This window comes from Pipistrellus hanaki, assembly GCF_964339955.1.
Source record: "Pipistrellus hanaki genome assembly, chromosome: 1".
NCBI classification, from domain to species: domain Eukaryota; kingdom Metazoa; phylum Chordata; class Mammalia; order Chiroptera; family Vespertilionidae; genus Pipistrellus; species Pipistrellus hanaki.
The window spans coordinates 60,013,624-60,037,545 of NC_140503.1; the positions used below are offsets into that span (position 1 = coordinate 60,013,624).

The following is a 23,922-nucleotide window of genomic DNA, read 5'->3' on the forward strand; positions in this document are numbered from 1 at the left end:
GATAAGGAACATGGGTCAAATGGGAATGCTTTCCATCATGCTGAGAATCAGTGTTCCTGGCATGCCGTGTCTGGAGTTTCTTTCGATCATAAATAACCCCATTGCCTCTCTTTCTTTCATGGAGGCTGCTCCCTCCTCACCCCATCATTAGGAAAAACACAGACAGTTGGAGCATAGCAAGGTGTCTTTACTGGGACACAGGAAGTGGGGGGCATCCAAGGCAAGTAGGATAGGCCACCATTAGACTGGGCGGAAGTCCTGGGGATCTCGAGTCATCTGCTGAGGATGGGGAGTTAATGCTTGTTGTGGACTAGAGGTGGAGGGATGCGGATATCCTGGCCTCTCTCCAGACGCCGCTCACAGTCAATCAAATAGTTTACTCCATCGATGACCAGTTGCACCAGCTCCACCTAACGGACACGAACCCTTGATCTCTGCTTCCCACCACCTGAGTCTCCTTCTTTAGAACTGATTTACCTGCTTTGAGAACTCATTTCCAATTGCCTCCCCACTCAACCTGATTTTTAAAAATATATATATTTTATTGATTTTTTACAGAGAGGAAGGGAGAGAGATAGAGAGCTAGAAACGTCAATGAGAGAGAATCATCGACCAGCTGCCTCTTGCACACCCCCTACCGGGGATGTGCCCACAACCAAGGTACATGCCCTTGACCGGAATTGAACCTGGGACCCTTCAGTCCTTAGACCTACGCTCTACCGCTGAGCCAATCCGGTCTCGGCTCAACCTGATTCTTAATCAGATTCTGTTAAATTCCTGAGACTCACTCACTGTTATATCTCAACCCAACCCCCACAGATTTATACCTCCCCTCACCCTAATCCCTGAAGATCTCACCTCTGACTTGCCCAGACGGTCTAAATTAGAGATGTCAAAGGTACTGCCTGTGGCAGCTGTGTCCACTCCTCCAGTACCACGCTTTTGGAGTCTTAGGTTCTCCAGGATCTTTGGGAAGCGGTTATCCTGGAAGGAAGATAGGGGTTGGGAGCAGGGTGAATAGAGACAAAGATTGGTTCTACCTGAGAGGGCCCTGAACCTGTTCAGAGCTCTTTCCCAATGTGTCTGATTCCTCTCCAAAGTGCCCCTCCCTCATCCACACACAGCCACCTTCCTCACTCACACCCCTCTCTAATCCCACAACTCCTTTACTTTGCTTAGCAGCGGCAGTTTGATGTGTACTCCTGCTCGTAGTCCAGTGCCCAGGTTAGATGGACAGGTCAAGATGTATCCCAAACGCTCATTCCACATGAACTCCCAGCCACGCTCCTGGATCAGCCGCTCCACCTGTGTTCACAAAGGCTTTGTTAGTGAAAAGTCAGGAATACGTGGACACTCCCGTAGCTAGACTCACAGGACTCTAGAAATATGTCTAGGACCAGAAACTTGGCATGTGAAAGAATGACCCTGTCCAGGATTTTGTGTTGTTTGCTTTGCAGAAATGGTTTGTTATTATCTTGCATATAAGATAAGCCCATAATGGTGAGATTGCAGAAAAATACCTTGTGTGTTGAAGAAGAGAAACTGGAGGGAATGATGCATTAAGGATGGTCCACAGGTGTTCAACTGAACTGAGAAAGAATTGATTATTCAATGAGCTCTGCATACATTATCTTTGTTTTGCTAATGAGCCTAGAACTTGGGAGGATTCTTTCAGACAGAAAAAGAAAATGTAGGCTTTGCAACAGGAAGAGGCAAGAGAGCCTTCTGTTAGCTGTGGAAGACAAAAAGTGTAGAAGGGCCAGACTTACAGGTATGTGTGTGTGCCAGGTAGTGTTAGGGTGTTTTTGTTTGACTTAAATGTCCTAGTCATGAAGACAACCATTACAGTTGAAGAGATGGGATCCGCCAGAGTGGTGGGCGTTAACACCACCACCTAACATGAGCAGCAGGGACCCTGTTTATCGTTCAGAAAGAATCATCGCATCAGGGGATGTTTACATGCTGAACACAGGGAAACCCTTCCATCTAGAATAACAACAGCAGCTAAACCTTATTGAACATTTACTATGGGCTAGGTATTTTATATGCATTATCTCATTTAATCCCCACAACAACCTAAAATGTAGGAAGTCTTATTATCTCAATTTTATAGATGAGGAAACTGAGGTACGTAATTTAAAAAGTACTTCCCTACCCACTAATCAGAATGTTATCTATTACTTGACAAAAAAAACACACAAACAAACAAAAAAAAAGTAGAAATTTCTCAGCTAGAATATAAAAAGAAGAGCTCTCTATAAGTCCAAACTAGAACTGTATAACATATAAGAACATACATAAGAACATACAATAAGAATTGGATTTATAGGAATTCCTAATCTATAAGGACATGTAAGAACATATAACATATAAGAACATACAATAAGAATTGGATTTATAGGAATTCCTAATCTAGAATTGAATATGGAAACCCATTCCACATAGGATTGAGAATTCAGTTAAACCCTTCATGTAGAGCCACATATTCTGGAACTTCTTAAGCCAGTTGATCCTCCACATTCTCTCCATCTCCCTCTCCCTCTCAGTTTAAAACTTGGACATGATACTTTAGCAGGAATGACAGAATCCAAAGGCGAGGCCTACCTCAGCTCAGAACTGAGTGGTTACATTAGAATCATGAACACACCAATCTCTTGTTCCATACATCAATCCAGGCTCAAACCTTTTCCTTATCTGCACATCCCACACCACACACCCCAGGCACTGACCCACCATCTATTATTTTTTTTCCAGATTATCTGATAATGGCTTTGTTTATTTTTTTAGATTCTTGTCATTGTCTTCCTAGGCTTAGGGTGACCATATATCCTGGTTTCCCTTGGACAGCTTTGATTTTATACCTGTTGTCCTGGAGTAATTGATGGTGATCTTTTACTATCAGAAGTGTCCTGGGTTGGTTGATAACTTATATGGTGAATCTACATGGGCTAGCATTTTGTTTTTTCTTATGTTCCCCCCACCTATTTCCCTTATACACTCTTGTCCAACCTCTTTGAGGCCTCGGCAGAATCTTTCAAACACTTTCTTCATATTGCCACCCTTCTCCATGGAGATGACCCGGGTATGATCCTCCTCATTCACCCAGATTAAGAAGCTCTTCTCATTGTTATGCCTGAAGGCAGGAGAGAAGGAAGGGCAGAGGTCAATAGTCAGGGCAAGAATGAGGGTGAGGTAGAGGGGCAAAAGGCATTTATATGGACATGGTGACAAAAGAGATAAGATAAGCCTCCTACCAGATCCCACGAGCATCTGGCCAGTCTCGAGCCATTCCTGCTGCAGTCAGCAATGGGGATACAGGCTTATCAAATAGGAAGTGGTCCTGGGGAGATAAAGGGACTTGGCTTAAGAAATCTTTCAGTAGCCCCTAGGCCTCTCAAAGCCCATCTATCCCTTCTGGCCCAGCCTGCCCTCTGACTCTCCTTTCCATCTGGTCCCCCCACACAGAGCACTCTCTCCAGGCCCCTCACATCAATAAGCTGCTGCTGCTCAGCCTCCGTCATTTCACTGAGCCGATAGTATCGACCAGCCAGGTCACCCTTCAGGCCACTCAGTGCGTCCACCACAACACGTTCCACCTCTCGCCGCTCTGCCCGAGTGCAAGCTGGAGGCAGACTGAGTCCCCGGATACTTCGGCCAGTTCTGACTCTCGAGGACAATACATACCTCTCATCAAAGTAGCCAGAACGGATCTGTGGAATAAGAGAAATTAATATAGATCACAAACACAATAGGTGGGAACAGAGGGCCTTGGAGAAGAACAGATGCCTGACGTTCTCTTCCTAGTCTTAGGGTGACCAGATGAGTCCTTGTTGCCTGCCTTGGAAGGAGACGTCCACTGGGCAAGCAGTGCAACTGAAGCGGGCATTATGACCCCTCCCCCAGACTGCCCACCCTGCAGTATGGTCATTCTCAAGCACCCTCTCTTCTTCATGTCTGCTGCTTAAAGCACAATCCTTTCCCCACACCAAGAATGAAAAGCTCAGCAGTATAATGACCACAAGTCAAAGGATAATTAAGGATCGAAGAAACAGAATGTTGTCCATAAGGCAATGCAAGCCAAACGTGGACTATCTGACCCACCTTACTGGCATCCAGGTCAGTGGTGTGCTTCATTACCCGGGGGTCATATCCATTGTGTCGTTCTTGGATAACGGGGTCAAACAGCTCAGCAAATACCTGAAGGGGAGTCAGGAGGAAGAAGATGGTTAGGGAGGGGGCATCCCCTCCTCGGCTTTCAATGTGGGTTGATTTCACTGGGACAGAAAACATAAGTACAGATGGATCAGTGTCAAGGGTAAGTAAGGGGTTTTTATGGGGAAGGAGCCGGGATTACTGGGAAGATGAGTTGGACCAACCAGGGAAACTCTGAGGGCCCCCTACCTCGTAGGTCTCCTCATCTCCAGCCACCATGCCCACAGTCTTGATGAAGGGGTGGCCGGGGTTGTCCACGCCAGTCTGGATACACTGATCTAGCGTCCAGCCAGTGGGTGTGGTCTTGTCGCAGAGCCGGGCATAGACCGCTGGGGTCAGGTGACTGGCCATGCAGTTGTTGTGCTTTCGGAGGTCTGGGTACTCAGCACTAGGGAGGGGGCACCCAGTAACCATGGAGGGAGAGCACAGGTGGGCTAGACCTAGTGCCGGCAGCCAGGAGCTGTCCAATTCGCTGTGTCTGGCTGTCCTCCTTGGGAGGAGGGGAGACTACAGGGAAGCTAAACCTTGGTAATCTCATTAGGGATTTCAGGGTCTGTTCTTTCCCAGCAGTTCTAGCTTCCCCTGGCTGGCCAGCTCAATTCTCCTAGATCTGCTCCATTCTTGCATCCCTAGAGCACTACATTAAGAATGGGGGAGGGGAAAGACTAAGGAGGAAATTTAGGAAAATGGGGGAGAACAACAAGAAAAGGAGATGAAAGAGATCAAAAGGGATAGTTCCTGATCTCTCCATTAGGGATTTGGACAGAGATGCAACCAGAACTGACTGGACCAGAGCCGGTCCTGTGGGGAGAGACGGCAGGCTCCAGGCCCCCAGGAATGCTTTGGCCTTGTGGTTTTGGCTTCCACCCCCCACCCACTAAGCACTAGGCCACGGCTTGAGGATCCTGCTACCGAATGTCAGGGCAGGAGCAGGCTCCCGGCAGGACCCCAGAGGGAGGTCTCCAGACTGTACAGCACCCCACTCCAGAGCCTTCGTGGCTATAGCGCTCCTCCGTTCCCCCTGCCCTCCTCTCCATCCCCATCTTGGCTCTCATCATCACCACTTCCCGGGGCGGGGGTGGGGGGCTCAGACCCTGATACCTCGGGGGATACATCCTCCGTCGTTCACTGGCGGCTCGTACAGGTTCCGGGCGGAGCAGAAATCCAGCAGCGAGAGACCCAGCTCCAGCCAAAGCCAGGAGCCTGAGCCCCGGGCGGGCGGACAGCAGACGGGAGAAGGGACCGGCCATGGCTTGAGGTTCCTGCTACGGAATGTCAGAGCAGCAGCAGGAGCAGGCGCAGGCGCAGGGCGGGATCCGGGAGGGAGGATGCCACCAGGGGCACTGCGGGCTGGGACTGCTGGGTGCAGGGCTGGAGCCAAAATGGGGCCCGGGGTGAAGCCTGGCGTGGGAGCCGGTGCCGACCAGCCTGCAGGAAAGGCGCAATGAGCTAGCGGGAGGAGGGAGGGAGGCCTCACTCAGCCGCAGTCTCCAGGGGTGGGGCTCACCCAGACCCCGCCCTCCGCCTGCCACCGCGCTAGGTGTGCGGAGACGGAGGTAGGCGGCAGCCGCCTGTTAGATTGTGTGTGTGTGTGGGGGGGGGGGGGGGGTTGCCCCCTCCCCTGGGATAAAGCTGCCCAGATTTCAGCACCAAGTAGAGGAACAGCACCCAAGGGATCTGCGCGAACACCCTTCCCCCAAGCCTCTCGGGCTTAATTGGAAACTCGATTCTTCGTCACTGTGGGGGTGTGAAAGGGTGACAGTGCCCGACCTCTTCTCTGTGTTCAGTCTGCCCCAGCAACTTCTCCAGAGTCTTCCCAGGGGAGGCAGCCCCGGGGAGGCCGGGGAGTGCAGACAGGTGCCAGAGGAAAACACGGGGAAAGCAGCACAGAGTTAGAGGCAGAGGCGGGCAAAGACACCCGCTGCCGGTTCAAGGTCACCTTCCCTTCAGAACCAGGAAGAGAACCCAGGCACCTCCCTTCATACCTGTACTCTCCTTACAAGCTGGAGAAGGATCGGGGAGACATGAACTCCTGCCTGACCTGTGCTGGGTTCCCCCGCCCCGCCCCTGGCCCCTCATCTGAAGCTCTGCTATGGCCTGCATACACTTCTTAGGACCCCCCCCCCCCCCGCCCACACACACCCTCACACACATTTTCCCCCTCCACCACCCTCCTTCCTATCCCCGGGTTCACCTTTGATCTCCTCCTCCTCAGCAGTCTAGTCCAGGCTGCTCACAGGACTCCCTCTCAGAAGTCTCGGCACACTTGCTCACCTTACCTGCGGGTTGCACGGAGGTAAGGCTGGGGCTGGGCAGGGAGTTGCCAGTTTCCTCTTCCTCCTCTCCCCTCTCTGTAGCTCCCAGTTCCCGGGCTGGCGTGAAGTGTGAGGTGAGCTGCAGGGTGTGGTGAGATGACTGGGTGTAGGAACGGGACAGGCGGGCACAGGTTTCCGTTCGCCACATGTGTTTCCTCTCTTGGCTCCCTAATGCTGTGTAATCCAGGGTGAAAGCGGGGCGTGGTGTCCAAGGGCATAAGGTCTTCAGGGAATCTCCACCTTCCCTTTGGTCCTCCGTCTCCCCCTCTTTCCTTAGATGGAAGAGGGCTTTCTTCCTACAGCTTTCTTCCAACAGAGTGTGACTTGGGTGTGACTTGACTTTTGTCGGGGCAGAAGGGAGAATAAAGGTTGGAGCTGAAAGAGATGTGGGGTTTCCGAATGGAGGGTCAGAGAAGGTGGGGCAGTCATGGTGGCATTGGCCCCTTCCCTCAGCTTTCTTGGTGTATCCACAAGACAGTAATGTGTTTGAAAATCTTAGGGGAGAGTATTTGAGGAAGAGATGTTCCTTTCACCCCACCCCTGTTCTTTCATCCCCTTCATTCTCAGGCTTCCCTTGTGTTCCTCTTTCTGCTTTCTTCATTTGTGGGAATCTTTAGAAGCCATCCACCTCTCTTTTGGGTCCATTGCTGAACTCCTTTTTCTCCTGGTAAAAGAGCAGTTATTGAATCCTGCAGTTGAAGTACAGTCACGCTTGGAGAGACACGTAAAACGTTACCTGTGCTGTGGGGGCTCATTACCTAGATTGAGGAGTAGCTGGGAGCAAGCAAATATAATTGCAGGGTGTGTATTTACCCTGATAAAGGAAGGAGATAATCTTCCAGAGAAGTAGGGTTATTTGACTGAGAGGGCAGTTATAAATTAAAGAGGTAGGAAGCAGGAAGAGAGAGTTACAGAAGGGAAAACAAGAATTGCCTAGAGAGTAAAGAAATCGCTTAAACCCTCACCAGGTAGATCAGTTGGTTAGAGCATTATTCCAATATGCCAAGGTTGTGGATTAGATACCCAGTCAGCGTAAATACAAGAGTCAACCAATGAATGCATAAATAAGTGGAAAAAGTGTCAGTGTCTTTCTCTCCCCCTCCCCCACATCTTCTCTCTCTCTCTCTCTCTCTCTCTCTCTCTCTCTTTCTCTCAAGTTAATTTTAAAATCTTAAAAAAAGAAACCACTCAATATATGGTATTTAATAATTATTACTATCAATCATATTCAACATTTATAAAGCACTTTACAATTACAAGGGATTCTTTTGTGTATTATTCCATCAAATTGAATTGCAGTGTTCCAATGGCTGACTAGATAGAGACTGAGTCTACATCTTCAGGAGAATGAGAAGACATGTTAATTACCTACAAGATGCTTTAATAACTTGTTTGAAAGGTTGGAGTGGTGGAAGCGATATGAGCCTGAACATGAACTAAGGAGGTTTCTATTTCTCTTAGGGCCAGTCATTAAAATCATCTCTAACTCTTTTGGGAAGCCTTGGGGTCAGTATAATATGCACCTGACTGAAAAAGTGGTATGATTTCTAAGGGTGCAGGAAGAAACAATGAATTGTTTTGATCAGGGAAATCTACGTGTGGCTGCAAATATAATACAAACATATACAAAATGCTTTACATAATCAGTACCCTACGAGCTAGGTTTTTAATCCCACTCTTTTATGAGAAAACGGAGGCTGAAGGAAGTTCAGTAGCTTGTCCAAGGCTGCACTGCTATTACCAGCAAGGCCAGGAGTCAAGTCTAGACGACAGAGAACAAGCAAAGTGAGGAGAAAGGAATCAACTTGTTCAGCCTTCCATGTCCATCCATTTACTTGACTTCTTCACTCGTTAACATTGTTAACGTATATTTATTGGATCTCTACTGATATCATACTCCGTTTTTGTTTTGTTTTGTTTTGTCTTATTTGTTTTGTTTTGTTTTTTTTTGTAAAACAAAAAGAAGACGAGGTTTTGTCCTCCGGGAGGTGCAACGACGCAAACCCTTCCTCTTCCTCTGCAGGTTGCTTTCCTCCCCGCTTCTCTGTATCCCTGGCAAGTGCAGCAGCATCTGAATTGTGGCGACGCAGTTAGAAATCGGAGCATCAGGTTGCACTTCCCCACAGAGCCGCTAGGGGCCACCCTCCTCCGCGCAGAAGCGCCGGCCAACGCAGCCTGACTCCGCCGCCGGTGCGCGCCCTGCGCTGATTGGCGGCAGCGCGGAGGAGCCGCGCTTCGATTGGGCCGCTGTCAGGTGTCGCTGCCGGCAGGTTCGGCTGCGCGAGCGCGGGGAGGCGGGTGAGTGCGGGCCGGGGGCGGTGGGGGAGTGGCTGGGGCTGGGGGCGGTATCGGAGCGGGTGGGCTGCGGAGGGTGGGCTCGGCTGGCGCTCGGGGCTGTGGCGCGGCCCCGCTGGGGGCCGCTGTGGCTGGAGACCCGGCGGGGAGGCCTCAATGTCAGCGGGGGGACAGTGCTCCTTCCCGGCGGGCGGGGCGGGGGCGGGCGAGGGCGAGAGGAGCCGGGCTCGGCGGGCGGGCGGGCGGGCGGCCGGGGTCCGCGGGAGAGGACCGGGGAGGGGGCGGCGGGAGAGGCCGCGCGGGCGGCGCGGGAGAAGGTGGCGGTGGGAGGCTGTGCGGGGAGTGGGAGTGGAGGCAGCCCGGAGGGTCAGCGGGAGGAAGGGGTTGTTGCCGGGGGAGGAGGTGCGGGGTGGGGGTGTCATGGGAGGAAAGACGGGGGCTCAGGCATTCTTGGGGGCGGGAAGGGGCGGTCACTGAGGGTTCCACGGAAATGTGTGACCAAGTGTGGTGACTCGTCTGAGGGCTGGAGGACGGTCCAGTGCTGGGGAACTAGTGAGGGAGAGGCTGGTTGGGTTATTATTTGGGTTCATCGCTGAGTGATGGGAGGGGGCAAGGGGTCCGGGGGGAGTCGTTGGGGGAAGAAGGCGGTGGGAGTGAGGGATGCTGAGGACAAGGGCAGCGGCGCAGGGCATGGGTGTGAGCAGGAGGACTGAGAAAATTGCACCAGAAGGAGCTGCGGGGCCCCCTGTGGAGGCCGGGAAGGAGTTGGGGTTGGTGGCCCAGAGCTGTATTGTGTTGGAAGTCTTCCTGCCTGAATTTGGTGTTGATGTTTCCCCTTCACTCCATCAAGTGGACGGGGATGAAGGAGATGGGAGGACTACTGCAAGCGGCCCTGAATTCTAAGGGATAAAGAAGTCCCACAGTTGACTCTCTCCCTCTCCTACCCCTTCTCCAGATCTGATTTCACATAGATGTTCCTGAGAACATTGCCACCTGCCCCTCCCTCTCCCATCCTTCTGATCCCCTCCCTTTCTCCTTCCCTCAACCCCTCCCTCCTTTCCTTTCCTTTCAGGGAAACTGGCCAGAGTAAGGCAGCCCTTTAACCAAATGTAGACTCTGTGAAGTTTTCTTTTTCTTTCTGGCAACAAAGTATTGCGTGAGAGGGAATGGGAGAAGAGCACAGAAAGCAGGGGGGTGGCTCTTGGAACAACCAAGTTAAGGCCCAGCTTCTCCCAAAGGTACATCTAAATAAATCCTCGCTTATTTCATATCTATTTCTGGCAGGCTTCTATTTTTGCTTTGTTAACTATGAATTTAGACCTCTCATCTCTCCTGTAAACAGACTCTCCTTCCTCCTGTTACCATCTCCTGTTTTAGAGTTGCAATAGAACTTCAAGCACATGATTGTGTGTATTCAGTCAAACAAACAAACAAACAAACAAACCAGGAAGGACATAGTGTAAGAAAGGGTGAAAGTTTAGAAATCTTAGGAGAAAAAGCTCTTGCTTCAGAGAAAAGATAAAGATTGCAACAAAGTTCTACTTGCTGAAACTCTGCAGGGACCTTGGGAATGCCACAAGTCATGAAAATTGGGTCAGGTCACCGAAAAGGAGTTCAAAGAAATAGCCTATTCGTCAGGAGGGGAGTGTACCAGGCAGTCAGTGCACAATTGGGACTATGAAGTCGGAGGAGAATGTTGTGCCCCCAGGGTGGTTGAGCAAGGGAGACAAGTGGATGGTGAAGACTGGAAAGGTCTAGCTTTATGTAAAGGTTAACTTTCTAATCAAAACAGCAACCCCCACCGGCAAAATTCTAAAAAAAGAAGAAAAAAATGTCCTAGCCGGTTTGGCTCCGTGGATAGAGGTGGATAGAGTTCAGTTCCCATCAAGGGCACATGCCTGGGTTGCAGGCTCATTCCCCAGTGCAGGAGGCAGCAGATCAATGATTCTCTCTCATCATTGATGTTTCTCTCTCTCTCTCCCTCTTCTCCCTTCCTCTCTGAAATTAATAAAAAATATATTTTTTTTAAAAAGAAAAAAAGCTGCAACTCCCACTTGTAATGATAGGGTTTAAATAAATATACATAAAGTAATTCTTATTGAAGACTATATAAAATTTCCATAAGACTAAATCCACTTAAGAAGTTTGTGGCTTTCTGGAATCAGTATTTTTTGAGACCTTTTGGAGAATGTGGAAAATGACTGATGTGTGTGTGACTCAATTTTATTTTGATATCCATATCCCCATAATTTAGTGTTAATAAATGTTAATACCTTTGTATATTTGCTTCAGATTTATTTTTTTAAGGGAAAACATGATTTTATTTTATTTTTTAATATATTTTTTTTATTGATTTTGTACAGAGAGGAAGGGAGAGAGATAGAGAGTTAGAAACATCGATGAGAGAAAGTCATCGATCAGCTGCCTCTTGCACATCCCCTACTGGGGATATGCCCGCAACCAAGGTACATGCCCTTGACTGGAATCGAACCCGGGACCCGGGACCTTTCAGTCCCCAAGCTGACGCTCTATCCATTGAGCCAAACCGGTTTCGGTTATTTGCTTCAGATTTAAAAAACTAAAATAAACATTATAGATAGGACTGTGAAATTCCATTCAAATTCTTGTCAGTTCCATCCTTCCCTCGACTCAGAGGTAACCACTATGATGCATTTGATGTTTGTATTTCCAGTCTATTTTTATATTTCTACTATTTATGTATACAGTCATAAGCATAAGTAATATTTTTATTTATACAGATGGAACTGTGCTACATGTATTTCTATATGTTTAGAAAGGGAGAGGGAGAGAGAAAAACATCAGTGATGAGGGGAAAAACATTGATCAGCTGCCTCCTGCACATCCCTACTGGGAACTGAGCCCGCAATCTGGGCATGTGCCCTGACTGGGAATCAAAACCATGACTTCCTGGTTCATGGGTCAGTGCTCAATCACTGAGCCACACTGGCTGGGCCAATTTTTTTTTAATTGCTATTAGTCTATCATGTGTGTATATTACATTGTATTTATCCATTCTTCTACTTGTGACATCTGAGTTGTTTTTATTTTTTCCCATTATTAACAGTGAGGTTATGAACATCTTTGTACATGAGAGAGTTTCTCTCAGCAGGGTTTCTCAACCTTGGTACTACTAACATTTTGGACTGGATAATTCTTTGTTGTGGGGGAATATCCTATTCTTTTTAGACTATTTAGCAGCATGGCTCTGGCTGGGTAGCTCAGTTGGTTTTAGCATCATCCCCATATGCCAAGTTTGCAGGTTTGATCCTGCTCAGTGCACATATAAGAAGCAACCAATGAAAGTAGAAATCAGTGGAACAACAAATTGATGTTTCTTTCTCTCCCTCTCTAAAATAAATAATAATAATAATAATAAAGGATACATAGCAGCATCTCTGGCATCTGCTGACCAGATGCCAATAGCACCTCCCCAGATATGACAACCAAAAATGCCTCCTGCAGATGTCCCCCACACAGCATATTCACAATTGGTTAAGCACCACTACTCTAGGTATATGTACGCAGAAGTAGAACTGCTAGGTTGTTCTGAGTTTTTAAAAATATATATATTTTATTGATTTTTTTTTTACAGAGAGGAAGAGAGAGGGATAGAGAGGTAGAAACATCAATGAGAGAAACATTAATCAACTGCCTCCTGCACACACCCCAATGGATCCTAGGTTCGATTCCCTTGACTGTAATCGAACCTAGGACCCTTCATTCCTCAGGCCAACACTCTATCCACTGAGCCAAATCGGTTTCGGCTGTTCTGAGTTTAAGTCTTAAAGATATTCTCACTGATATGGCTCTAAGTTGGATCCCCCCCCCCATTGTAGTTTCTGATGTGAGGGACCTTGGCCTAGAGCAGTGTTTCCCAAAGTGTGGTATGCGAACCCCCAGGGGCACGGGAAGAGTTTGGTGGGGGTATGCGTTGCACCGGAGTTTGGTGGGGATATGCACTGCACTGTGCTTAGCTGCGCCTAATTCTACGTTCTCATGAGTACGAGGGGTACTCAGCGTTACGAAAATTATAGAAGGGGTACACATATGTCAAAAGTTTGGGGAACACTAGCCTAGAGGAATCTTGGGTCTGTAGTACCAGATGTGGTAGAGAGAAAATTGAAATTTCAGTTTTAGAATGGATTGGAGGCTGTTGTGTGGATGCTTGTATCCTCAGCCTAACAACCAGCATTAGATATATTTCCTTGAACAGATTTTCTGAACTTGGGCATCTGCTTTTTTAAGGTGGAGCAGATGAAGGAGAGAAGGGGGAATAGAGAATTTCATTGTTCTGATAATGCTTAGAACATAGGGTGCCTTTTAAGAAATTGTGTGTGTGGTGTGTTTTTTAAAAAAATTAATCTATGGTAGGAATGAAGATGGGGGTTAAGGGCAAATGCAGCTGATCTCACGTTGCTCTGAATTAAGTCACTGAGTTCAGCTCTACTGTAGCGAGGTGGAGAAGGACTAGGAATATTTTGGAATGAATCCAGAGTTTGAAATGTCACTTTAACCTTTTCTCATAGGAATCCACAGTAACCTTCCATGAGGAACTGCCTTTCCCATTTGCTACTAGAGTTAACGGGTGTTTCCTACTGGCAGAATCAGGGACATGACAGCACTGTGAGGGTTAATTTGCTGATCCTCTAATCAGTCTCACAGCTGGAGGTGGGGTGAGCAGAAAAGGGAGACTGCTTTTCTGTTATGGATCTCTAGTCATTTCAAGTCTTAGCCCATGTGCTTTCTTGCCTGTTTAACATTTTTACCATAGCTTCCTTTGTTTCCCCTAATTCCCGAGTTGTTTTCTCTTATTTCGTCACTAGAGGCCCGGTGCATGAATTCGTGCACAGATGGGGTCTGGCCAGCCCGCCCTGATGGGGGCCAATCGGGGCTGGGGCTGGTGGGGGGGACCACAGGAGGTTGGCTGGCCAGCCCCACCCCCATTTTTGGTTGTCATATCTGGGGAGGTGCTGTTGGCATCTGGTGGGGGGCCAATCGGGGGTGGGCCCGTGGGAGAGAGGGGCCACAGGAGGTTTGTGGGGGACCAATTAGGGCCTGGATCAGGCCAATTGGCTGCCACAGTGTGCATCATAGCGACCCATTGTTCCAGCTGTTCTGCTGTTCCAGTCGCTTGGCTTTTATATATATAGATTCCCCACCCCATACCCCTACCCACTGCCATAGGGCTTGGATTCTGAGCTAACGGGATACTCTCCACTGCAGAGCGGGATGAGTGGGTGCTCCGGCGGGGATGTGGTCATTTCGGACCAGTGAGAGCGGGAGTGCTACAGCCCACTTCTTCCTTGGAGCTGGAGATGAGGGGCTGGGCACCCGTCATCGAATAGGCATGAGGACAGAAGACAGTGACAGCGAGCTCCTCGAGGATGAGGAGGATGAAATGGTAAGACAAGAGAAGATGATGTAATTTGGTATTGGGTCCCCTTGCTATAAAGAATTGAAATTCCATGTGGATGGAGACACCTTGCTATTCTTTCCAGATGCAGAGACTCCCCCTCATAAACAGGCCCTGTCCTGGCTAAGAGGAGGAGGAGTGGAGAATGGTTGGATTGCCTCCCTTTGAAGCTCCTCCCCTATTTTCTCATGGTTCTCTGGCTCTTCTGCCTAAGCACATATTTCCTGCTATGGAAAGGCTCCTATTCTGTAAGCAGTAGGAACCCCTATAGGCACCCCAATCTACGATGTAAGTTAGGAGACAACTTTTACTCTCTGGGTCCAAAGTCCTGGCAAGAATCTCTGTGCCCTAAGGAGATGAGACAGTGTTCCCTGATAGGGGTGGCCCAGGTTCCTGACAGCACTTCCTCTCCGCAGCCTCCTGAACCTCAGATCATTGTTGGCATCTGTGCCATGACGAAGAAATCCAAGTCCAAGCCAATGACCCAAATCCTAGAGAGACTCTGCAGATTTGACTACCTGACTGTTATTATCCTGGGAGAAGATGTGATCCTCAACGAACCTGTGGAAAACTGGCCATCCTGCCACTGCCTCATTTCTTTCCACTCCAAAGGTGAGGGCCTGTGAAGGAAATGGGAAGGAACGGTGCTGGGGATGTTGGACTGGGAAGGGAAGTTCTTACTGTCAGTTAGGAAAGAAGCCTTCAGTTCTTCCTGACACCCTGGAGAGCAGCGCAGAGGGGTTTGTTTTTCCTACATCTTAGGGGAGTTGCTGCAGGTAGTGTAAAGCCCATATTTGAACCTTAGGACAGCTCTACAGCTCTTAGGATCTCGAAGACCCTAAAAATAATTTCTTTTTTGAATTTTTTCCTGATGGATACTCTAGATTTGGGAAGTTGGGCAGAGGATAAGAGATGGAATGGATGGGTAGGGGAGCTCAATGGACCAGCTTTAATATGTCTATTTCTCTTGCTTTTTTTTTTTTTGCTTTTTTTTTTTCTTTTCACTCTGTCTCTTTTGCTTCCTTTCTTTGGTCTCTACTTCCTTTCTCCATCCCAGGCTTTCCTCTGGACAAAGCTGTTGCTTACTCCAAGCTCCGAAACCCCTTTCTTATCAATGACCTGGCCATGCAGTATTACATCCAGGATAGGTATAGCTTTCTATTAACTGGCAGGTGGGTGGGTGGCCCTGAGATCACGCCTGTTTAGAGAACCCACTCTGGGAGGGGCAGAGTCAAGCAAACATGCTTACTTTTTGTACCAAACCCTCTTGAGTTCTACATCCTGGCAAATCCCAGTTCTTAAGCACATGAAATCCCTAGCCCTTCCCCATAGTGACCATCCCCACCTCTCCCAGCTAATTTATTCCGGGGGTGACAGGAGGGAGGTGTACCGGATCCTGCAGGAGGAGGGTATTGATCTGCCTCGATATGCTGTGCTCAACCGTGACCCTGCCAGGCCTGAGGGTGAGTACCTGGTCTTGTCCAGTCCTGCCCTGCCTTGCTTTCTGTGACTTAGCCCAGCTCTCCATCCTCTAGACATCTTTTATGTACCACCTCTCTGAGTGAAGCTTTGGTTATTAGATTATGGGTAGAGTTAGAGCCATGAGTCTTTGAACTTAGCCTTGGACATCTTCTATAGATATTTATATGTCTATATACCATATACCGTAGATATTAACCATATTTATTACTAAGATAGAATCATAGAAACTTGAGAGTTATAAGGATGAAAACTTGAAGAAAAAGGAGTTGGAAGTATTCCACAATTCTAGGCCCTAGGAATGACCGCATACCCTACTTTTCAGAGTGCAACCTGATAGAAGGTGAAGACCAGGTAGAGGTGAATGGGGCTGTCTTTCCCAAGCCCTTTGTGGAGAAGCCCGTGAGCGCCGAGGACCACAATGTCTACATCTACTACCCCAGCTCTGCTGGAGGGGGAAGCCAGCGCCTCTTTCGGAAGGTATGGGGGAATCGGAGCAGGTGAAGGACAAGAATGAGGTTGTGGGGAGGGGAGCTGGAGGATTTGGGGATAAAGTAGAGGCAACATTCTTATTTTTCTTCTTTTTCCTCCCAAAGATTGGCAGCCGAAGCAGCGTTTATTCTCCTGAGAGCAGCGTCCGAAAGACAGGATCATACATCTATGAGGAGTTTATGCCAACAGATGGCACAGATGTCAAGGTTATGGGGGATATAGGGATTTAAGAGGTTATAAATGTCTAGGTGGGATGGGGGCTTGGGGAGCCAGTGGAAGCATGTGGAAGGTGTCATAGAAAATAAAGGGTGAATGGGAATGGCTTTCATATTCAGTTGAAGATAACAAGAGGTGGGAGTAGATATTTAAATTGTTACTATCATAGCAAGGGCAAAGGTGACGTGGAAGATGATATAAAAAATTAGTAAATTATTTCTTAATAAGGATGATAGTGCTGGAATCCTTAGGAGAAACTTTCATAATAATACTTCAGTAGGGCTCAGTAAGAAAGGTGTCAGTTTCCTTGTTCTTAATACTTAGGGTGTATTTTTGTTTTGGTTTTGGTTTTTTACTCTGAAACTAGCGTCCAGACCTAGTGCTCATGTTGTCTTCTCATATACAGGGTGCGCTGTGGGCATACTCAGTGATGCTATGTACCTGCAGGTATATACAGTGGGGCCAGATTATGCCCATGCTGAAGCCAGAAAATCTCCAGCTTTGGATGGGAAGGTCGAACGAGACAGTGAAGGGAAAGAGATTCGATATCCGGTCATGCTGACTGCCATGGAAAAGCTGGTGGCCAGGAAAGTCTGTGTAGCTTTTAAGGTAAAGGTTTGTGGGGGTGAGGGGCGCTGTGTAATGAAGGAGATCGGTAGGAGCAGGGGTCTGGGAGGGGAAAATGGCTCCATTGTTCTCATCTTGCCTTTTTGCTCTGCATGCAGCAAACAGTGTGTGGTTTTGACCTTCTTCGTGCCAACGGTCATTCCTTTGTATGTGATGTCAATGGCTTCAGTTTTGTCAAGAATTCGATGAAATACTATGATGACTGTGCCAAGATTCTGGGGTAAGGGACACAGTGGTTTGGGCTGGGAAGAATGAGCTTAGAGAAGAGCGTTAAAAAGCTTTTGCTTTAATTTAAATATCATAAAAATGCTTTCAAAAGGAAAATAGAAAAAGGGCTCCTCAGCCCTCTTGCCTTCCCAACACTGTACTACCCAGAGGTAATTACTGTTAACAGCCTTAGGCATAATGGTATGTGTTTTTCTGCCATGTGTAAACAAATTATATTTATTGTATTAAATGTAATCATATTGTAATACTCTTTACAACTTGACTTTTAAAAAATCCATCACATAATATTTAAAACATTTAAAACTGTATAAGAAATGATGAATATGGTAAGTTTCCATGTATTCACCATTGAGCTTAAGAAGTAAAATATTGCCCTAGCCAATTTGGCTCAGTAGATAGAGCATCGGCCTGTGGACCGAAAGGTTCCAGGTTTGATTCGGCCAGGGGTTGCCCATGGCTCAATCCCCAGTAGGGGTCGTGCAGGAGGCAGTTGATCAATGATTCTTTCCCATCATTGATGTTTCTCTCTCTTTTCCTCTCCCTTCCTTTCTAAAATCAATAAAAATAATTTTTTTAAAAAGTAAAATATTGCCTGGTCACTGTGGCTGAGTGGTTGAACGTCATTGGCCCACGAACCAGGAGGTCATGGTTTGATTACCAATCAGGGCACATGCCCCATGTGCAGGTTCCATCCTCAGTAGAGATCATGCAGGAAGCAGCTGATCGATGTTTCTCTTTCATCTATGTTTCTATCTTTCTATCTCCATCCCTTACACTGTATAAAATCAATAAAAATATATTTAAAAATAAAATAAAATATTGCTGAAACCGGTTTGGCTCAGTGGTAGAGCTTCAGTCTGCGGACTTAAAGGTCCCGGGTTCGATTCCGGTCAAGAGCATGTACTTTGGTTGTGGGCACATCCCCAGTAGGGGGTGTGCAAGAGGCAGCTGATCGGTGATTCTCATCGATGTTTCTAACTATTCCTCTCTCCTCCTCTCTGTTAAAAATCAATAAAATATATTTTTTTAAAAATAAAATATTAAGGATATCATTGAGGTCCCTCCATACCCCTCACTAATTACATCCCTTCTTCCCATCCAGAGGTATTTTGTGTTTGTTAATCTCATACATGTTTTAATATTTCTATTACAAATATGTGGAGGGTTTGCATATTTTTAGACTATTCATGTAGTTTTCTACAATGTGCTAGTTTTTGTGAGCTTCATTCCTATGTGAGGTTCATTCCTATGTGTAGTTCTTCATTCCTATATGAGGTTCATTCATTTTCACACAGCTTCTTTACATTTTTCCTTCTAGGAACACCATAATGCGAGAACTTGCCCCCCAGTTCCAGATCCCGTGGTCCATCCCCACAGAGGCCGAGGACATTCCCATTGTCCCTACCACATCTGGCACTATGTGAGCAAAAGTGAAAAATCTGGAATAACCTACTTATGGCACCTAAGTCAGATCAGTAGTTACTTCCCTAACCCTGTGCATTCTGACAAGTTTTCTTAACCTTATCTATATATATTCCCAAGAGCAGACAGTTTTCCTCTGTTCTTTAACATGTCAAGCAGGATGAAATGATGAGAGGTGGGGTGGGATGAGATGTGGGAGAGGCTCTAAAAACATTCCCTATCTTAGGATGGAACTTCGTTGTGTCATTGCGGTTATTCGTCATGGGGATCGTACCCCCAAGCAGAAGATGAAGATGGAAGTGACACACCCAAGGTAGAAAGAGCGCCCTGATTTAGACAAACAGATTTTTGTGAGGGAAATGGGAAGAGGGCAGCTCCCAGAGGCTTTGACAGTCCCACCCCATATTGAAGCTTCTCCTTATTTCTTCAGGTTTTTTAGCCTGTTCGAAAAGCATGGTGGTTACAAGACAGGGAAATTAAAACTAAAGAGGCCCGAACAGCTGCAGGTAAGATGGTGCATCTGGCTTGGAAGGGCAGTGCTTTGAGAAAGATAGAGGGTATGGGGTTGGGGGCCCCTGTGAGAGACCAGGATGAAGGGTACCTGGGCAGCACGTGGTCTTCTGCATGGATACCCTATTACTTCCTTCAGGAGGTGCTGGACATTGCAAGGCTGCTGTTGGCTGAACTGGAGAAAGAACCCGGGGGTGAGATCGAGGAGAAGACGGGGAAACTAGAGCAGCTGAAGTCTGTGCTGGAGATGTGAGAAAGGGCCTGGGAAAAGGGAGGGAGCCTGTTAACACTGAGAATTGGGGGCTGGAATAGAAACTCAGACTATGAGTTTATCCTGCAGGTATGGTCACTTCTCAGGCATCAACAGGAAGGTGCAGTTGACTTATTATCCTCATGGAGTAAAAGCTTCTAATGAGGGCCAAGGTAAGATATAATACCCCCTTTCCATTACCATTCAGATCTCTTGTTCTTAAACCCTTAGATGACTTCTGCCACAGATTACCTTTCTGGGCTCTTCAAAGGACCTAACATTTAAATGTCCCCAGCGTTTTCCTCAAATTTAGGCCTGCCTTTTATTCCGGTAGACCCACAGCAGGAGGCTGTGGCTCCATCTCTCTTGCTGGTACTGAAATGGGGTGGAGAACTGACTCCCGCTGGTCGTGTTCAGGCTGAGGAGCTGGGGCGAGCTTTTCGCTGCATGTACCCTGGAGGACAGGGTAAGTGTTTGGGGCAATAGACACCTAGCAGGGCTGGGATCAAATGGTTATAGGATAAGTTGGGGGAAATGAAGGTTCTGAGGCAAAGGGGAAGTTAAAGGGGGAACAAGCATTCTTTCTTTCACGTGGGAATTTGTGGTATGCATTCCCGGTCCTTCCTGTGCCTTCAGGTGACTATGCTGGCTTCCCCGGCTGTGGGCTGCTTCGGCTTCATAGCACTTTCCGCCATGATCTCAAGATCTATGCGTCTGACGAGGGCCGCGTCCAGATGACTGCCGCTGCCTTTGCTAAGGTGCACCTCACAGTCCTCCCACAGTCCCAGCTTCCTTTAGGTAGAGAAGCAGAGAGTTTGGAGAACTAATTGGGAAATTTAGGGTGTTTGTGTGCTGACTCAGAAGTTTCTTTTTGTTCCGACTCCATTCTCTACTACTGAGAATGCGCTGAGAATAATAGCCCAGTGGTTAGCAAACTGTGGCTCTGTTGACTAATGAGTTTGCCGACCACTGACCTACACTCTCGATTTCAGTAATTACAGGCTGTTGTTGTTCCTTGTTATTAAGCCCCTATCCCAGTGGTCAGCAAACTCACTAATCAACAGAGCAGCAAACCGAGGCTTGCGAGCCGCAGTTTGCCGACCACTGTCCTAGCCAGGTCTCATTTGATCTCTCAGACCATCCAGGCCTAGGGGGACTGTGCTAGACTGTAAGGAAAGCTGATAGACTTTGTGCTTCCTCTCCAGGGCCTTTTGGCTCTAGAAGGGGAGCTGACCCCCATTCTGGTACAAATGGTGAAGAGTGCCAACATGAACGGGCTCCTGGACAGTGACGGCGATTCCTTGAGCAGCTGCCAGCACCGGGTGAAGGCTCAGCTTCACCACATTTTGCAGCGGGATGCACCCTTTGACCCTGAGGATTATGATCAGGTCAGGCTCTCTATCTTTTTGCCCCAATCCCAAATTTTTAGAGTTCTAAAAAATTGTGAAAAATAATTGTACTTACCATGTGCCAGGTACTGTTGTACATACTTTCCATACATTATCTCACTTAATCCTTACCCTTTGAGATAAGTATAGGTCCGCAATCACTATTTCATTTTCTTACATTTTTAGGCTCAACTAGTCTTGCTTGGGTCTCTCCTAAAATTTCCCAGATGTTATTGAGATATTGGAGCTGAATCATCTGGAGGCTCGACTAGGATGCTGGGATGGCTGAGCTCTCTTTTTATGCTCTCCCAGTGGTTTCAGGGCCTCTCCTCTCCATATGGTTTCTCTAGCATGATAGCCAGACTTCTTAAAAAAATACACACACACACACACACACGCGCACACACACACACACACACACACACACACACACACACACACTCTAGAGGCCCGGTGCACGAAATTTGTGCACGGGGGTGGGAGCGGGGACGTATCCCTCAGCCCAGCCTGCGCCCTCTCCAATCTGGGACCCCTCAAGGGATGTCTGACTGCCCTCTCACAATCCAGGACTGCTGACTCCCAACTGTTCGCCTGCCTGCCTTCCTGATTGCCCCAAACCGCTTCTGCCTGCCAGCCTGATCACCCCCTAACCTCCCATGCCAGCTTGATTGATGTCTAATTGCTCCTCTGCCAAACTGTTTGCCCCCAACTACCCTCCTCTGCCGGCCTGGTTACCCCTAACTTCCCTCTCCTGCCCACCCTTGCAGGCCTGGTCCCTCTCAACTGCCCACCCTTGCAGGCCTGGTCCCTCTCAACTGCCCTCCCTTAAAGGCCTGGTGCCTCCCAACTGCCTTCCCCTGCTTGCCTGATCACCCACAACTGCCCTCCCTTGCAGGCCTGGTCCCTTCCAACTTCCCTCCCTTGCTGGCCATCTTGTGGTGGCCATCTTGTGTCCACATGGGAGCAGGATCTTTGACCACATGGGGGCAGCCATATTGTGTGTTGGAATGATGATCAATCTGCATATTACTCTTTTATTAGATATATATATATATATTTCTGAGAGGAGGAAGGGAGAGGGAGAGAGAGAGATAGAAACATCAATGACAAGAGAATCATTGATTGGTTGCCTCCTGCACACCCCCCTACTGGGGATTGAGCCCACAACCTAGGCATGTGTCCTGAATGGGAATTGAACTGGTTCATAGGTCAATGCTCAACCACTGAGCCATACCGGCTAGGCCAGACTTCTTAAATGGTAGTTTAGGACTCCCCCAAAGCAGAAGGTTCTAAGCTTTTTAAAACTGTAGGCCCAGAATTAGCCCAACATAACCTTGATATCTTTTATTGGTCAAAGAGTCACAGGGTCAGCCTAAATCCAAGGGAAGGGGGAATTGACAAAGAATTAATGGCCATCTTTAATCCACCATAAGAACTGTGGACCTGCCGAAACCGGTTTGGCTCAGTGGATAGAGCGTCGGCCTGCGGACTAAAACGTCCCAGGTTCGATTCCGGTCAGGGGCATGTGCATTGGTTGCGAGCACATCCCCAGTGGGGAGGGTGCAGGAGGCAGCTGGTCGATGATTCTCTCTCATTGACGTTTCTGACTCTCTATCCCTCTCCCTTCCTCTCTGTAGAAAATCAATAAAATATATTAAAAAAAAAAAAAAAAGAAAAGAAAAGAAAAGAAAAGAAAAAGAACTGTGGACCTATATACTTAAAAAAATTTTTTTTTTTAAATTATTATCTGTGTACATATACCACTGCCCCCCACCCCCCCAGAGTTTTATGTCCATTGGTTATACTTATATGCATGCATACAAGTCCTTCGGTTGATCTCTTATCTTCCCCAGATCTCCCTATGGACCTATATACTTTTTCCTCATTTTACAGATGAGGAAATCTAGGCACAGAAGAATCTAAGCAGCCTTTCAAGGTCACCCAATTAGTATGAACCCAAGGAGTCTAACTCAAAAGCTCAGGATATTAGCCACTTCGGTAAACTGCTTCACAGTATTAATCGCAGTGGATGTCATTACACAATGTCATCCTTCTTCATGTGTATCCAGGCCACATTTGACTGAGGAACATATGACAGACAATGATTTTCCACCATCCTACACTAAAAATTCCTCATTTCTGATGGATTCTTTTTAAAATTTTTATTTCTTTAAATTATAGTGCCACTTTAACCATTTTTTAAGTGTACAGTTCAGTAGCATTAAGTACATTCACACTGTTGTGTAACCATTTCTTATAGATTCTTAAGTGAGCTAAGTACAATAGTTGAGCACATTGCTTTTTCTGTGTTCTTCTCTGAGCAGGACTTAATAAGAGCAGGACCTTGCTCCTTTATTTTTTGTGTCAAGTATGATGTGCAGCACAATGCTCAGTGTCAAATCCAAAAAAATAAAACCACCTTTCCTATCTCCCATTCTTCTTTTTGTTAGCAAGAATGGAACGTATACGGACCTAGGTAGAATGTGTACAGTCTGCCCACGTCCGCTTACCCTCTCCCCGTTCCTCATTGACTGTTACTGTCCTAAAAGCTTGAGTTGGAACCTGTTAGAAGCAGCACCACTACTCTAGATTCAAGCTGTCATCTTGTTTAGAGGAATCCTATATAATAAAAGCCTAATATGCAAATTGGCCGAACCGCAGAATGACCAGTCTCTATGATGAGCACTGATAATCAGGGGGCAGACACTCAATGTAGGAGCTTCCCCCAGCCCTCAGGCCCCAGGGTGCCAGCAGGGGAGCCCTCAGTCACCCTGCTAGTCACCTCCCGGCAGCAGCGGGGGACAGGGCCAGCAAGCGGGTGGCACCGGGTGGCGCCAGGTGGCCAAGGTGGATGCCAGCAGGGGGCCCGCCTGGTCACCCCACTGATCAGCCTTGATCTCCAGCCAGGCCCAAGGACCCAACCCATGCATGAATTTTGTGCATTGGGCCTCTAGTGAGATATTATCTTTATTATCCACTCATGAAAACATTCTGTGATGATTTTTTTTACAGAGAGAAAGGGAGAGGGATAGAGAGAAACATTGATGAGATAGA

General features: G+C 47.6%; 2 protein-coding genes across 20 annotated transcripts in view; one reads left to right on the forward strand and one right to left on the reverse strand.

Moving 5' to 3' along the window:
* Nucleotides 1-172: 172 nt before the first annotated feature.
* On the reverse strand, nt 173-6,709 carry CKMT1B (creatine kinase, mitochondrial 1B). Of its 4 annotated transcripts, none has more exons than XM_084903634.1 (10): nt 6,492-6,709; nt 5,314-5,640; nt 4,402-4,600; nt 4,102-4,197; nt 3,489-3,710; nt 3,255-3,340; nt 3,010-3,133; nt 1,171-1,305; nt 859-984; nt 173-410 (listed from the first exon to the last, which is right to left on the reverse strand). In XM_084903634.1, the coding sequence occupies exons 2-10, from the start codon at nt 5,460-5,462 to the stop codon at nt 294-296; spliced, it is 1,254 nt and encodes a 417-aa protein (XP_084759760.1). In that variant the 5' UTR covers nt 5,463-5,640; nt 6,492-6,709; the 3' UTR covers nt 173-293. The 4 variants fall into 4 exon arrangements, 3 of the variants coding, with proteins under 3 accessions (XP_084759760.1, XP_084759759.1, XP_084759761.1); XM_084903633.1 differs by having other exon boundaries at nt 6,407-6,598; XM_084903635.1 differs by lacking the exon at nt 6,492-6,709 and adding an exon at nt 5,983-6,155.
* Nucleotides 6,710-8,735: 2,026 nt separating this feature from the next.
* Nucleotides 8,736-23,922, forward strand: part of PPIP5K1 (diphosphoinositol pentakisphosphate kinase 1) — a 42,973-nt gene continuing 27,786 nt past the window's right edge. For 2 of the 16 annotated variants that reach the window (XM_084902935.1, XM_084902933.1), the window contains exons 1-18: nt 8,771-8,825; nt 13,370-13,511; nt 14,067-14,244; nt 14,673-14,868; nt 15,314-15,404; nt 15,634-15,719; nt 16,061-16,215; nt 16,332-16,433; nt 16,891-17,052; nt 17,169-17,290; nt 18,617-18,718; nt 18,947-19,033; nt 19,151-19,226; nt 19,370-19,479; nt 19,571-19,652; nt 19,811-19,946; nt 20,117-20,238; nt 20,686-20,868. In XM_084902935.1, the coding sequence (XP_084759061.1) occupies nt 14,095-14,244; nt 14,673-14,868; nt 15,314-15,404; nt 15,634-15,719; nt 16,061-16,215; nt 16,332-16,433; nt 16,891-17,052; nt 17,169-17,290; nt 18,617-18,718; nt 18,947-19,033; nt 19,151-19,226; nt 19,370-19,479; nt 19,571-19,652; nt 19,811-19,946; nt 20,117-20,238; nt 20,686-20,868 (1,962 nt within the window). In that variant the 5' untranslated portion in view covers nt 8,771-8,825; nt 13,370-13,511; nt 14,067-14,094. Of the gene's footprint in view, nt 8,826-13,369; nt 13,512-14,066; nt 14,245-14,672; nt 14,869-15,313; nt 15,405-15,633; nt 15,720-16,060; nt 16,216-16,331; nt 16,434-16,849; nt 17,053-17,168; nt 17,291-18,616; nt 18,719-18,946; nt 19,034-19,150; nt 19,227-19,369; nt 19,480-19,570; nt 19,654-19,810; nt 19,947-20,116; nt 20,239-20,685; nt 20,869-23,922 lie in introns of those variants that run through there. The other 14 variants (XM_084902932.1, XM_084902925.1, XM_084902922.1 and 11 more) reach the window with 11 other exon arrangements.

Excerpts from the sequence above, each read along its gene's own strand:
- CKMT1B (XM_084903634.1), bottom strand. The coding sequence starts at position 5,462 with ATGGCCGGTCCCTTCTCCCGTCTGCTGTCCGCCCGCCCGGGGCTCAGG. Across the intron at positions 1,306-3,009 it reads TCTGCCGAGGCCTCAAAGAG|GTGGAGCGGCTGATCCAGGA; the intron begins GTTGGACAAGAG and ends TTGTGAACACAG. Across the intron at positions 985-1,170 it reads AACTGCCGCTGCTAAGCAAA|GATAACCGCTTCCCAAAGAT; the intron begins GTAAAGGAGTTG and ends TCTTCCTTCCAG.